Genomic DNA, 14,500 nt, shown 5'->3' with positions numbered 1-14,500 from the left:
TGAGTGATGTAGTATGCAGCAGTTGAATTGAGATGTTTGCTGCATACAATTCATGCCTGAATTATGTGTGAGTGTGTTTTAATGTGTCACTGGGTTTGTGAGAACCTGCAGCTCCAGTTTTGGTGATTTTATTGGTTTCTTTTGGTCTTAGAAGACTCAGGTGTGGCCTGAAATCATCAGGATAAACTCAGAGATCATGATAGTCAGTCTGTAATCGATGCTGATTGTCTGTCTTGTTCCTGAAATGTTGACATTGGTGTCAGGATACAAGGTGTTTGTGATGGTAGTGTCACATATAAACACTTTATTTGTAGCTGATACTGGAGGAAAATATTAATACAAGTATATATATCCATTAATAGTCCTGTTATGAACAAAAATATTCAAATTAATGTTTTTGAAATATACCAAAGTGTATCCTGACTTTTTGCAGGGACTACTGGGTTTTTTATTCAACTAAAGGTTATAAAAGGTCATTTTGGACTATTCAGTTTACAGACACACCTCTCATTTGATGGCAGTTGCAGATATAAACACTATTTGTGGCAGATGCTGGAGGAAAAGATTAATACAAGTAGAACATCAACATATGTCCATTATTATTCACTCTTAATAGTCCTATTATGAACAAAAATGTTCCAATTAATGTTTTTGAAATAGACCAAAGTGTATCCTGACTTTTTGCAGGGACTACTGAGGTCTTTATTCAATTTAAAGGTTATAAATGGTCATTTTGGACTATTCAGTTTACAGAAACCTAACCATAACCTCTCAGTATTTGCAGTATGTTAGCAAATAGTACAAACATCATCCACATTTGGATTGCTAATATCTTCTAGTGAAGATTTCATCCTGGTTACATATCACCACTAATTTAAATAGTTGTACTGAGTGAAAGTTCAGAGTCAGACAGTTCTATTGGATTAAATACTCTTTAATATTTTAGTCACATTCATTATAGTTCATATTTTACAGTTAATAACACTTAATAACAACAATCTGAGGCTGGCAGTGAAGAAACAACCACAAAATGATGGTAAAAATAGCAGAATGTCCCTTTAAAGCTCTCTTCACAACATCAGCAGCAGCAGCAGCAGGAGGAGGAGGCAGGTGGGGCCAGCTCTACTTAATCCACTGCGTCAGGGATATTAGCAACGCCCTCAAACACACACCCACGTGCTCACTCCAGATTTTGGCATCACATTAGCCCTCAGTGCTCCAAACAGTTAGTTTGATTTCCCACGTTCCCCTCGCCCAGTCCCCGGTGCCCCTCAGCAGTAATGAAGAGAGATGTCGGCGGCAGCCTGTGAAAAACAAAGCGACGGATAGCAGCAGAAACATCGGCGTGTGGAGGGAAAGAGGAACATTTGGGAGGACTGGAGAGGTGCAGAGAGGGTCACCTGATGAATCCCTCCTCCCTCGTTTAGAGTCCAGACTGTTCAGGTGTGACGGGGATAAAGACCCAGACAAAATAAAGAGGATGTTTACAGCCGGGGGGAGAATATAGATAGAAATTAATACTGAATATCAGCCATAAAAGACCAAATAAAGCTTCTGTGATTGATTCAGAATTAAATGAGGGACGTATAAGGGTGTCAACAGCTTTCCTAAGCTCTACAAACCCTTCCTTTTGTTTTTACTTAGTTAGTTAGTTGGATTTTGGTGTTTATATGACATTTATTGACAATAAGACAAATATATACCATCAGCTTTAACCTTTTAGAAAGTTAAATAAGCTTTGAAGTCTTTGAAATACCCCTTAAATAGTGGTTGATAATAGGTAAAATATCATTTGTGGCTCTTATTGTTGCATTATCTGCTCTTATCCAAGTTATCATTAAGAGCTGCACCTTAACATTATGTTCATTATTGATCAATCTGTTGATTTACTTTCTTGATAAGTTGTTTAGTCCACAAAAAAATGTCAGAAAACAGTGATTCAGAGCCCAAAATACAGCCTGAAATGTCCTGACCAACAGTCCACAAGCCAAAGATATTCAGTTTACTATTATAAATATTATTCTGGTTATAAAGAAACAGGAACATATTCACAATTAAAAAGCTGGAAGTCAAAATGATGATTCAACTATCAAAGTACTTGTAGGAGTGGATGAGTTTTCTGAGAATTGATTGGACGTCCACCTAATGAGTCAATTAATCAGCTTCTTTGAAACAGTCTTCAGTTTAAGAATAGCAACATGTAAATGAGCCCAAACATTATTTATTTAATTTTAAATTTTTTATTGGGATACGATGAAATTCTTTACTATTATTTCTTTATTTATGATTAAAATAGTTTGTTAATAATGGACCATAGTAGTTAATATGTTGTTTTTTAACACTGATCAGATACTGAGATGTTTAAATAGGTTTGTAGTGTTGTTTATATGATCACATGACAAAGAAAAATGTAATCATTATTGTCATGAACTATACCACACAGCTCTCTAGCGTCTCACATGGTTTAGTCTCCAGTCAGACGGCCTTTTGCCAAATCTCAGAAAGGCTGCAGAGACGATTGCAGCGGACAGTTCTGATGGTATCACGCAGCATGTCGATGATTTAGCATGATTGATTTCACTGTGTCGTGAAATTTGTAAAAAAAAAAAAAAAAAATCCGACAGCCTCCCGTGACGCGGCGCTGCTTGATGGTTCGGGTTGCTCCCCTTTCTTTCCTCCTCTGTCACTCTGTCTTCGCCCCTCGGGGATCTCTGCCATATTGTGCTGAAACTCAGGGGACGCACAGGTGTGTCTTCATCTGTTCCCTGCCTGTCTTTCCCCCCGTTCCTCTTTTTCTTCTTACCCTTTAACTTCTCCTCACTTGTCTGCCTCTCACACCTTCACACCCAAACACACACACACACACACACATATTTCCCTCGACCACTCCTTTTCTTCCCGCTATCCGTCGTTTTGACAACCTTAAAGGCAGCAACCTGCTCTCTGCGTGCTCCACCTGCTGCCTCACTAATTGAACCGACAGAGAGGAGGAAAAAAAAAACCCAAAGAAGAAGAAGAGGAGCGGAGAGATGGTGGGATGGAGAAAGAGAGAGATGAACAGACTGTCTTGATGAGTGTGGCGGGGCCAACACACTTCCTGTCTCCCTCTCTTCTCTTCTCTCTCTCACACACACACACATTTACAGTGCCATCTGTAGCTCTGCTAATGACCACACACGCACACGGAGCAGAGGATGAACTTGGAGTGAACTGTTGCATGTCCACAGCGTCCTCTGCTCACTGTCAAAAAAGCCAAAAACTTGTGCCTTTTTCTGCTTGTTTTCTCCTCTAAGTTCAGTTGCCACAGTAACACAACTACACACACACAACTACACACACACACACATTCGCCTTTCCTTGAACCCGCCAGCAGCTTGCGCCTCTTCTTCTGTCACTTTCACAGTTATCCGTTGGTGTGACCTCTGCAGTTTGGAAATGTCAGCCTGGTCAGAATCTGCCATCCACTCTTCTTTCAAACTGCCTTTTTTTTCTTTTACTTCTACTTCTCCTTTTTTTTTAATGAATTTATTTTCTTCTCTCTGACCCACAGAGGAGCATCACCTATCTCTTCCCCTCCGGCCTGTTTGAGAAGAAAGCCCGGCCCCTCATGAAGGTACGTCTGTGTGGATTACACTCAATTACATACGATTCGGCTTATTTTTTATTGACTTTATTTCCATTTATGCTTTTTCTGTTGTAAAATACTGCCCACCTTTTCCTTCTGTGTATCAAGACTGTCTTTTTGGTTAATTAGGCCTTAATTGAGGCTCACAAACCAAAAAGTCCTCTGAGATAGTTTTAACTTCCATAATTAAGAAACTATCACATATTCTGTATTTCAGCACTTGGATATAAATTCAGTTCAATTAATTATTATTTCCATTTTCAATTAATCTGCACATTATTATCCTGATTAATCAACTAATTATGTGTCTATACAATTATTTGTCTAGACAAGTGCTTTAAATGTCCAAACATTTAGTTCATCGTCATGTACGACCAAAAACAAAGCATCGAATCCTCCATATTTGAGCAGCTGAAACCAACAAAAAATGAGTAAAATCAATTAAATTATCAAATTTACTCTTATAGATTAATTCAATCAATCAACTAATCAATAGCAGCTTTAAATTATCTTCACAGGATGAGACATAAACTTGAATTTTAATTGCTCTAACTAATATAAACTAGCTTCTTCTCTCAGGATAAACTAAAATATCTCCTCTGTGTTCATTTGCAGCATCCAGATGAAATCTTTCCAAAGCAGAGAGGTATGTCTCATGCTCAGTATGAGAAATAATTCACTGTGAATGTTTCCTGAATGTAGAGTGGTGTAAACTCAGTCTCTCCTCTTCCTTAAAGCCATCCAGTGGGGAGAGGACAGACGGCCTTTCCACTTCCTGTTCTACACCGGCAAACAGGCCTACTACACCCTGATGCATGTGAGTACTGCAGGCAGCTGGAAGAAGCACCCTCTCCTTTTTTCTTTATGGCAGGTGGAGGTCGAATTCTCATCCGACTCAAATCCCTAGTTCTTCCCGGCTTCCCACTCACCTGCCCTCCCCTCCATCCCTCCCCTGCCTCCTGCACCCCTCGGGTCATATTCTATTCAGAGAAAGAGTGAGCTGAGAGAAAGCTGCGCCGTCGTCCCTCCCCAGGAGAGCCAACGTCAGATCCTCTTTTCCACACAGAGAGCTGAGGCTGAATAGAGCCAGGGTGAAAGAGAGGTGGGAGATTAGAGGAAGGTGAGACAGAGGGAGGAGCAGGATTGGAGGGTCAACGGTAGTCTGGATGAAAAGGTGATTCACTGGAGAATATGGTGGTGAACAATCAGCTGACAACTGTTTGAGATATAGGATGTCGGTGTTTGTGTTCAAGACTCAGACATGTTTGTGTCTATTAATGTATAAAACTAATGTTGGCTGAAAATCACCATCAGGTTCTTAAAATACTCTTCTATATTTAATCACCTGCAGCACGGGACAGCACAGTATTAAAACACTCTAATATCGGTCAGTGGGTCAAATAAGGGTTGGCAAGATGAGCAATTCAAAAATATCCTCAAATCTACAAATAGTTTTAAAACAGGTTTGTTAAAATTGATTTGGTTTGAAATGACATTTGCACCATTTTTTCACCTGCAAATGTCAAATGGTGTAACCGTAAAAGAATGATAAATATCAAATATTTTATCCACCTACAGTGTGTTTAAGTGGACTCATACAAATAATTACTTCATTTAAAAAATAAGTGAAATGTTTCCTGATCTCCCCAGATTACATGTAATATTTAGAACAATTATATTCCATTACCTTTCTTTTATATAAAAAAAGTTATCATGTAAGATCATGTAAGTTTAATAATATGATATAGTGTTTTTATGGTTACACCACTTAGACGTGTTTGCCATAATCCTCTAATATATTCTCTGAAAATGGATTAAAAGCAGAAATTTGATGCTGGGTCCACAAAAAAAAGAATGTGTGCAAGTTATTCATACGTGTATCTTCTCATTTTAACCCCTTCAAATTTGACTAAACCACATGGACACAAAAAAACGCCATTGACCCATGTATCTCGTCTTTATACTTTGAGCAAAGTTATTGCAAAAATGTCTCCTTATTGAGCTTCTACAGTTGTACGTTAATAGAAAATAGTTCACAGGATACAGATGTTCCAGTAGTCTGAAATGATACGTTCCTGTCTGCTGCTTTTCTGTTTGAAAAGTGCTCATAAATTATTTTATACATGAAAGTTTCTTTAAAGACTTTCCAGAAAATGTGCTGAATCATGATAAATATTGATATCATGACAGAGGGTTTTATTCACATTTCCCACTCTGCTCCTGGTGGTTGTTGTTGTTGTTTCAGAGGGTTTTTTAAGGTATTTTTTGGATGCTTTTTTCACTTTTTCCTCCGTGGTACGGGGGCGTTGGCAGAAGTCTCAGTGGCAGAACTTCAAAATGCCTCCAAACTCAACCAAACTTCATAATATATGAAGAAAATGTTTGTTTGTTGAGCTTGAAGGACATAAACTAGACTGTTTATTTTAGACGTGGTGTCTGTTTCTTTACGTTTTGCCTTTAGCAGCAGTTCATTCTGTGTCCTTCATGGATTTAAAGGCAATAAAATAAAAGAAAGAGAGGAAAAAATAAAGGTTTAATTTGGCTGTTTGAATGTAAACATGATGAATAAACTGCAGTATGTTCCCAAACACACTGACATCCTCATAAACAAAATAAAAAACAAGGATTTAGGTGTTGAGATGTGAAGATGGAGGGAAAGAAAAAAAACATGTCAGGAATGTTTTTGTGTCCGAGTTCAAAATCTTGTTTGAGGTGCAGCACGTCTGGCTTGTCAGGCTTTTGTCCCGCCACGGGGAGCGACTCCTCCACGGGGATTTTTGGAGGAAAGTAGGATTGGAGAGGGGGGCAGGGGGGGTGGTGAGGGGTAGCTGAGACCCCCTAGGGAGACATGGGGAACCTCCTTCCTCCATCTTTTGTTACGTTCACGTTCTCCCCGTCACCGCTGCTGCTGCTGCTGCTGACCTTGCTCAAAGACGTTTGATAGATAAGAGGCGTGTGTGTGTGTATCTGAAACACAGAGAGAGGTATGATCTCTGAATATTGGTTCACACTTCTTAAACACGCACGCACGCACGCACGCACACACACACACACACACACACACACACTATTGTGCCCTGCAGCAGCAATCTGCACCCCCTGCTGTTGGTTTAAATAGGTGCGTCAGACATGTCTGAGAGCTCGTGCTGCCTGTCTGTATGATTGCAGGCTCAATCACTCCTTTATTTTCTCCTCTTCCTTCTTTTCCTTCACCTTTCCTCTCCCTGTTTCTCCCCTTCTTTCTTCTCTCCTTTCATTCCTTACCATCTTGTTTACAGGATATATATATATAATAAATTGTTATCACCTCAGGAGTGTTGCCAGGAGGGGGCAGTGACGTGTAAAGCAGCTCTCTCTCTCTCTCTCTCTCTCTCTCTCTCTCTCTCTCTCTCTCTCTCTCTCTCTCTCTCTCTCTCTCTCTCTCTCTCTCTCTCTCTCTCTCTCTCTCTCTCTCTCTCTCTGCTCATCCATCGTGCTACATTAACCTGCTCGCTGCTCCGCTGAGCCCTTTATAGCCACGACCCTCGGGAGCCATAAAAACACCCCCAAACACCATCCCACCCCTCTTTTTTGTTTTTTCACTGTAACCCCATCTACACCTGCACAGCAAAGAGTCACACCAGTGCTCCACCATTATATACTATTCCTTGTTGACTGTACTCCTCTCTTCCTCTCTTCCTCTCTCCGTGCATATAAAGACCGCTGATTGAATAGAAAGAGTTTGAGCTGGAGCTCGTCCGCCTCTGTAACCGGCTCGACTTATACGTATCCAGATACCGGCCCCCCTCTGCTCTCCTTTCATCCGGCCAATCCATGCGAATTATTTCCTCCGTGTTGTAGGCCGCAGTGTTTGCAAACGTGTAACACAAGCCTCCCTCCTCTCTTCCTTCCTTCTCTTTTCTTTTTTCTTCTTCCCTGATTTTCTATTACACCCCCCCCCTTTTTTTTGCAAAGAAAATTGGTTTTTGCTTCATGTTTGCTTCTTTTTTTTTTTTTTTTTGTACCCCTCCGTCGCTGGTCGGAGTGGCAGCGGATTAGGCACACTCTATCAAGAAGGAATTAAACAAACATCTGGTGAATAATTGACGGGGAAATGAGTTCTCACCCAGGCGCTGCTTGGCTGAGGTGGGGGTGTCTGCCTCGGGGACGTGACCAGCATGCCCACCCCCCCTCCTCCTCCTCTCTTCCTCACCTGCCCTCCGTCTGTCTGTCTGTCTGTGCCCGTCGCCGTGACGCGCTCCCCTCGGGGTTATTCCCAGCCCGACGTCAATCTAACGACGAGCGAGCCCCGAAACTGTCCTGTCATTTATTTTAGTTTCACGGTTTTGCTCCAGCAGCGTTTCTTCCAGCTTAGCTCGAGGCCAGAATACAGACGCAGGTGCTGAGGTCAACCGAGTCCACACTGTGTGAAGGATGAAACAGTTTTGTTATATTTCAGCAGGTCAGAATGACTGTAGATGTACATGCTCCTCATGCCTCATTTATTTAACTCTTAACCATCACATACTGTTCATATTCTGACCCGTCACAGTATTTCCTCACAGTTAGTCTCAATAACAAACTTCTGAACCACAAATCATTCATAAACACTTCATCAGTCACAGTGAGATTAATCCTTAATGAAAGAGTTAATTTTTCAGTTTTCATGAGAAAAAACTACATGAGAAAACACTATAATGGTCAGATGTTACATAAAACAGGAGAAACTATTTCAACAAATGATATTAAATATGTAGAATGAACATTTTTGACATTTTTGATTGATATGTTTTGAATATATTTCCTTCTTTGTATGTGAAGTTCTTCAAATTTCAGTTTTTTTAACTGATTTAAAATGTAAAAATGGATCAAATTTGACCCTGAACAGTATGTAAGGGTTAAACAAAACAAATATTCACTCTGACAAACACCTCATTATTATTTCTATGTTTTCAATTAAATTAGTCAATAAAATATATTTAAAAAAAGGTGAAGAATGAACCTCACCTCCTACTCTGAACACTGTTTGTAAAGTTATGTCTACTTCCTCCTCATGATGACATCAGATTGTTCCTACATGCCCATAAATGGTCGTTCACTCCGATATTTCACATCAGATTCAGGCTGGAACATGTACAGATGTGTTTGAGAAGTACATTTGAGTGAAGAACCAGTAAAAGAAGTGAAATCTGACTAATAATGTGTGTTTATGTAGCGTCCCAAGACACCAGAAGTCTACCAATCAGAACAGGAGAGGGTCCTTAAAGAGACAGGAGCTAAAACAGCCTGTTAAGAGACAGAGGCTGAACTGAGGAGCTGCTTAAAGAGCCACTATAAGATAAATAAGGCGATTTTAACTGTAAATAATGCAAAGATATTCCACTAGAATATAAATATAGAGCCTGGAAATGTGTGCAATATGTCTCCTTTAAATCCCCCACTCTCAATCTGCCCCCCCCCCCCCCCAACAGTCCTGCATCCTAACTGTGACCCCTCAGAACGGGCCACACATGGAAGGTTTCCACCAGTCTCACCGGGCCGGATGCCAATTTAGACAAGGCCACTTTCCAACTCATGGATGGCTAGCTCGCTCTGCATGGCAGCTCCTGCTGTGGAGGGGAGGGGGGTGGCGGAGGGAGGGGAGAAGGGGCGTGAGGAAAAGTAGAGTAGGGGTCCACGCCTGGTGGTCACCCCCAATTCAATTTTCTCAGCCTGTTAAATCCACCAAGGATGTGGGAATGTGGCTTTTTTGAGAGGCGCTTATGTGTAGGAATGTGTTGTTTTCCCAATATTTCTTAACGTCAGTGAGGAATATGCAGATTATGAATGATGATTTATGCTTTTGGTGCAATTTTCAGGATTTATTCGGCAAAATCCTGAACATAGAGAAGCACCAAGATCGCCTGAGAGCCAAAGGACTCTTCTCCAAAGACGTCAAGCAGATGTAAGTAAAGAGTGAAGTGAAGAGGACGATTTTTACACTTAAGATATAAAAAGATGTTTTTGACATGGTAATAAAAATCCATTAAAACCATTTCTAAAGCTTTAGAAACATCTTCAAGTGGAGTGAGTTTAAAAAATGATGTGTGTTTGTCTCCGTCAGCACTCTGGGAACAAGCAGGTGGCTCCTGAAGGAGGAACTGGAGGTGCTGCTGGTGGAGACCATCTCCGCTCATGATGTAAGTAAACAGCATCCTCTTCCCTCCTTTTCTCCTCTTCCTCTGCTTTTCTCTTATTTCCAAAAATAATAATGGAAAGGTTTTGTTTTCTTTAGTACAATCGCTTCATCCAGTCGATGGAGCGTCTGCTGTCGCTGCCGTACAGCGCCACCGAGGAGGAGTTTGTCCTGCGTTACCGTCAGCAGCTGGAGGCTCAGTCCAGGAAGCAAATGGTGCCACAGCTGGAGAAGGATGAGAGGGGCGTGGCCTTCAGCACAGCAGAGGGTAGATACACACTCACACACACACTTAATTTGCTTTAATTTGCTATTTTTGGAATATATTTAGAAGGTTTTAACATTATAATTGGTAAAAAAAACTCCTCGTCAGCTTTATCAGAGATGCCATAGATTCAATATCTGATCATGGGGTCTCATTTTTGTAGTTTTTTTGTCAGTGACATTTTCTTTAATGATGTTCATTTCTGAGATCTGGAAACGCCTCAGCCAAGTCAGACGGGGCGAGAAACATAACTTAGTTTCAAGCAAACCTCCAAAATAGTTAAACGTGTATATATAAGAGAGAATGAAGGGTTTTTTTCCCAGATCTAAGGAGCTACTTAAGTGAGTATAATGTTATCTTAAGTGATAGAAATCTACACAAATGGATCTAAAAATGTAGCTTAAATCTCAGGTAGAAGAGGCGAGACTGTACCTTCTACTGTAGCTCAAAGTCTATTTCACCTCATTTCCATCTGTGTTGTAATAAATGATAAATAAACAGAGATATGAGGTTAAATGTGTGTGTCTTTGTGTGTGTGTGTGTGTTTCCTCTTAGGTCGAAGGAAGACATCGAACTCCTCCGTGGTTCTGAGAGACTCCGGCTCAGGACGGATCACCGTTAATGGTCAGGACTACCTGCACTACTTCCCCGTCCTCCAAGACAGGTAGGAGAGCCTCGCCAGCATTTCCACCGCAAGCTATTTTTTTCCCACATTACAACCTTAACGCCACCGCCGCCCTCGCTGCTGCTGCTGCTGCTGCTGCTGCTTGACTCACAGATAGTTTCTCCCTTTAAAATGCAAGACGTGGTGTGTTTTTACCCCCTCTCTCCTTCCCCCAGCCAAAAAAAAATTAAAAAGCAGCTTTTTCACTCTTCACAGCATTGCCTGTTTTTTTTATTTATCTTCTTGTTGTAAGTTAATTACACAGTTGAGTGATTGTGTGTGTGTGTGTGTGTGTGTGTGTGTGTGTGTGTGTGTGTGTGTGTGTGTGTGTGTGTGTGTGTGTGTGTGTGTGTGTGTGTGTGTTAATGTCCAGAGCTGGTGTTGTCACGCAGTGTGAGGACAATTGACTTTGTCAGCAGCCATAGGCCATTCAGTCTGAGACGCCATCCAGAACACACACATACACACACACACATATATAACCTTATCCCATTCCTGCTGAGTCAGAAATAAATGTGTAATATGTGGTGGTGAGATTGTAAAAGAAAGCTTTTCAGAGTGCTGGGATCCTCTCTGCTTGTCTGAAAAGTCACCCAACCAGACATTAAATTAACTAAGCCGCTGCCGTTGATACCGCTATCTGTTAAATAGCACACACTCCCGCTCTGCCTCATTCAACCACACTTCATTCTTTCACCTCCTTCTTTTTTAAACATTTTATTTTATTTTTTATTTATTATTATTATCTCTCGCTTGTTTTTTCTTCTTCTTCTTTTCGCTCTTTTTTTAATTCCTCACCTCTCCGTCCCCTCCCCTCCCCCCGCAGAGAGCAGCTGATGTTCCCGCTTCAGTTCATGGGCATGCTGGGACGCTTCGACCTGGAATGCACCGTGAGCGGCGGCGGGCGGTCCAGCCAGGCGGGGGCGCTGCGGCTCGCCATCGCCCAGGCTCTGCTCGGCTTCCTGTCTGACGGAGAGATGGAGAACATGAGACAAGGTGAGTTGTTGTTTTAATGTTTTAGCTCATTTAAGCCTGCTGATGATTTCAAACCTTTAGTTTCTTTCTCTATTCTGGTATAAAAATGAACTTCAGAGACTTTAAAATGTAAACACTAAGGTGTGATATTTGAAAATGAAGAAAAGCTGCTAGAGTAGAGTTACATTTTCTTTCTCACTTTGTCTTCTTTGTTTTATTTTTTAACTTAAAACCAAACTGTCGAGTTTTCCATCCAGCTCCTGAACGCACCAAACAGGAAGTTTTTCCACACAGTTTCTGCTCTTCACTGCTTTTCAGATCAGATACTAGAAGATAAACTTATAAGCAGCTATAACATTATTTTCTTGGCATATTTAAATAACTTGAAACCAAACTCTGACGTAAAGGTAGCAAATCAATCTAAAAACTTGTGATATGCTTTAAAAATTGTCAGCAGAAAAATGTGTCTGTAAAATGTAAAGAAGGAAGAAAATAGTGAAAAATGCCAGTCGTGACGTTCTCAAATGTCTCGTTTTGACCAAAATTCAAAGATATTCAATTTACTATGATTTACAGTAATAGTTTTTTGTGCATGATCTTTGTTTCATAAAGACTAATAATAATAATATGACTTATAATAGCTTCAAATCCTCACATTGGAGAAGCTACAACCAGCAGCTGTAACCAGAATATATTTGGGTGATAAACTGTTGATCAGGACAAAATGAGACATTCAGGTTAAATCTTTGGGCTTCGGAAAACATTTTTAAACCATTTTCTGACATTTGTAGACCGAACGATAAATCGAGATGATCCATAAATATTCATTAGTTGCAGCCCTGAGCTAAAGTTGAGGTAGAAGTGTAACAAGAAAGAAGAAATGTAGACAGTGTCAGCAAGCAAAAAATACTCCGACCTCCACTTAACCAAAAGAAAATAATTCAAGTGAGTCATCCAAAAAGCAACGTACTGTCTATATTTTCCTCCTCTTTCCATCATGTTTCATCCGTCTCTCTCTCTCTCTGTGTTTTTTTTCCAGCTGGTCTGTTGACCCCTGACCCGAGAGTGAGAGAGAGGAAGAAGCCGGGTCAGGAGGGAGCGAGAAAGAAATTCACCTGGAAGAAACGCTGAGGAGGAAGACGAAGAAGAGGAAGAGGAAGAAACTCAAATATGAAACATTCAGACTGACTTCTTTATTCACCTCAGTGTGAACAGATGCTCTTCATGTTGCTCGTGTGTGATTTTAGTTTATTTAAAGCTCTTTGAAGAACGACCAGGCCAACGTCTTCATACACTCTCACACGGCTGCCATGTTTTGAAGATGCAGGAGCTGCAGTTCGCTCCGTCGGCCAGCAGATGGAGGTCTGTGTCAAGGAATGAATGAACAGGTTGAACATGTTTATCAGTGTATGAATCAATAAATTAAGTGTTTTTTTTCTCATAAAAACAGTTTCTTTGTATTTTGTGTATTCTTCTCATTTTTGCCATTTGATATGTTTAACTTTTATTAATTGAGACTACAAACCGGCAGATAAGCATCGATTTAAAACCTGGAATTAAGTTTTAGGGTAATTTACATAAATAAGCTCCAAGATGCTTCAATGTGTTAAATAAAGCAAATAAAATGCTTCTTTTTTTAAAATTTGCATTGGAAACTGAAGCTGATGAGTTTAACTTAGTGTTGTAAAATAGTGTTTTTATAATTGTTTTGGGACTGCAACTAATTATTTTTTATTAATTTATTGCCAGTTAATAACTTGCTCATACAGTCTATAAAATGTAATCAATCCACAAATTTATAAAACAAAACTTCATATTTGAGAGGCTGGAACTGGCACATGTGGAGTATGTTTACTTGATAAATAACTATTAATTAACAATCACACTGTATAAATATACTTTCTAACTTTTAGCTCATCAATTTAGTTTCATCTGTGAACTTTGTTAAGGCATCAGGTATCAGTTTGGTGCTGTTACCTTCTTTTTTTTGCCCCAAAACTTTATTTAGTTCATACAAATGTTCACAAAACCATGAAATACAGAAAAAGAGGCGTTCAAGGTGTTGTAGATCAGACTAGAGTCTTGAATTGGAGTATTTTGGGTTGAGTTTGAGTCCATTTGTACTTATGGATATATAACTTAGCATTTAAATTAAAATAATGTTCTTTTGATATTTTTTTCCATTACAAAACACATGTTTAGTACATTAATGAACTGCATATTCATCATCAATCAAAAACTAAACACCATAAATAAACTCATACAACAAATATAAAATGGTTTCTGTGCCACTTGGTGCAATAACCTGCTTCAGCCGCAAGATGTCACCAAACGTGCGTAAATGTAAACCAGGTGTGTCTCTGCTAATCATATCACACCTGCTAAGAAACAATAGATGATGTATTAAAATAGATGAATAGATCAATATGTAATCTGTGTCCGTTGCAGTATATCCAATCATTTGTGTGCTTAGAAATAAATGGTAAAAAAAAAAAAAAAGCCGTGCGTAAAATGCGTAAAAACAAATAGATAAACATTTACGCATCTGTTGTTTTCATTGTGTTACAGTATAGATTAGCAGCAGGTGTATTTAATACCTGTAATCAGTCTTGCTGCTTTGGGAGGTGGAGGCTGAGGGTGAGTGGGTGTGCGTGCTTGGAGGGGTGGAGTTATTATAGTCTCCCATTGGGTGACAGTCCAGACAGGCGTACTAGACAGATTACTACCGATACCAGAATACAGAAAGCAGTGTGTGAGGGCGACGGGTGAGCCGGGAGCGTCGTACCTCTTCCTCCATTTCTGGATCCAAAAAAAACT

The 14,500-nt window shown here is 40.1% G+C and overlaps 1 protein-coding gene across 1 annotated transcript in view; it reads left to right on the top strand.

The window, feature by feature from the left end:
• mrps9 (mitochondrial ribosomal protein S9) overlaps window positions 1-13,126 on the top strand; it is a 29,244-nt gene extending 16,118 nt beyond the window's left edge. The window contains exons 7-15 of the mRNA XM_053314262.1: window positions 3,551-3,613; window positions 4,241-4,271; window positions 4,363-4,442; window positions 9,463-9,548; window positions 9,708-9,783; window positions 9,879-10,047; window positions 10,600-10,708; window positions 11,535-11,704; window positions 12,723-13,126. Of these exons, the coding sequence (XP_053170237.1) occupies window positions 3,551-3,613; window positions 4,241-4,271; window positions 4,363-4,442; window positions 9,463-9,548; window positions 9,708-9,783; window positions 9,879-10,047; window positions 10,600-10,708; window positions 11,535-11,704; window positions 12,723-12,814 (876 nt within the window). The 3' untranslated portion in view covers window positions 12,815-13,126. The remainder of the gene's footprint in view (window positions 1-3,550; window positions 3,614-4,240; window positions 4,272-4,362; window positions 4,443-9,462; window positions 9,549-9,707; window positions 9,784-9,878; window positions 10,048-10,599; window positions 10,709-11,534; window positions 11,705-12,722) is intronic.
• Window positions 13,127-14,500: the final 1,374 nt, after the last annotated feature.

This window comes from Scomber japonicus, chromosome 24 (genome assembly GCF_027409825.1).
Source record: "Scomber japonicus isolate fScoJap1 chromosome 24, fScoJap1.pri, whole genome shotgun sequence".
NCBI classification, from domain to species: Eukaryota; Metazoa; Chordata; class Actinopteri; order Scombriformes; family Scombridae; genus Scomber; species Scomber japonicus.
Note: the sequence above shows the minus strand (reverse complement) of the source record. Positions and strands in the feature narration are given on the sequence as shown.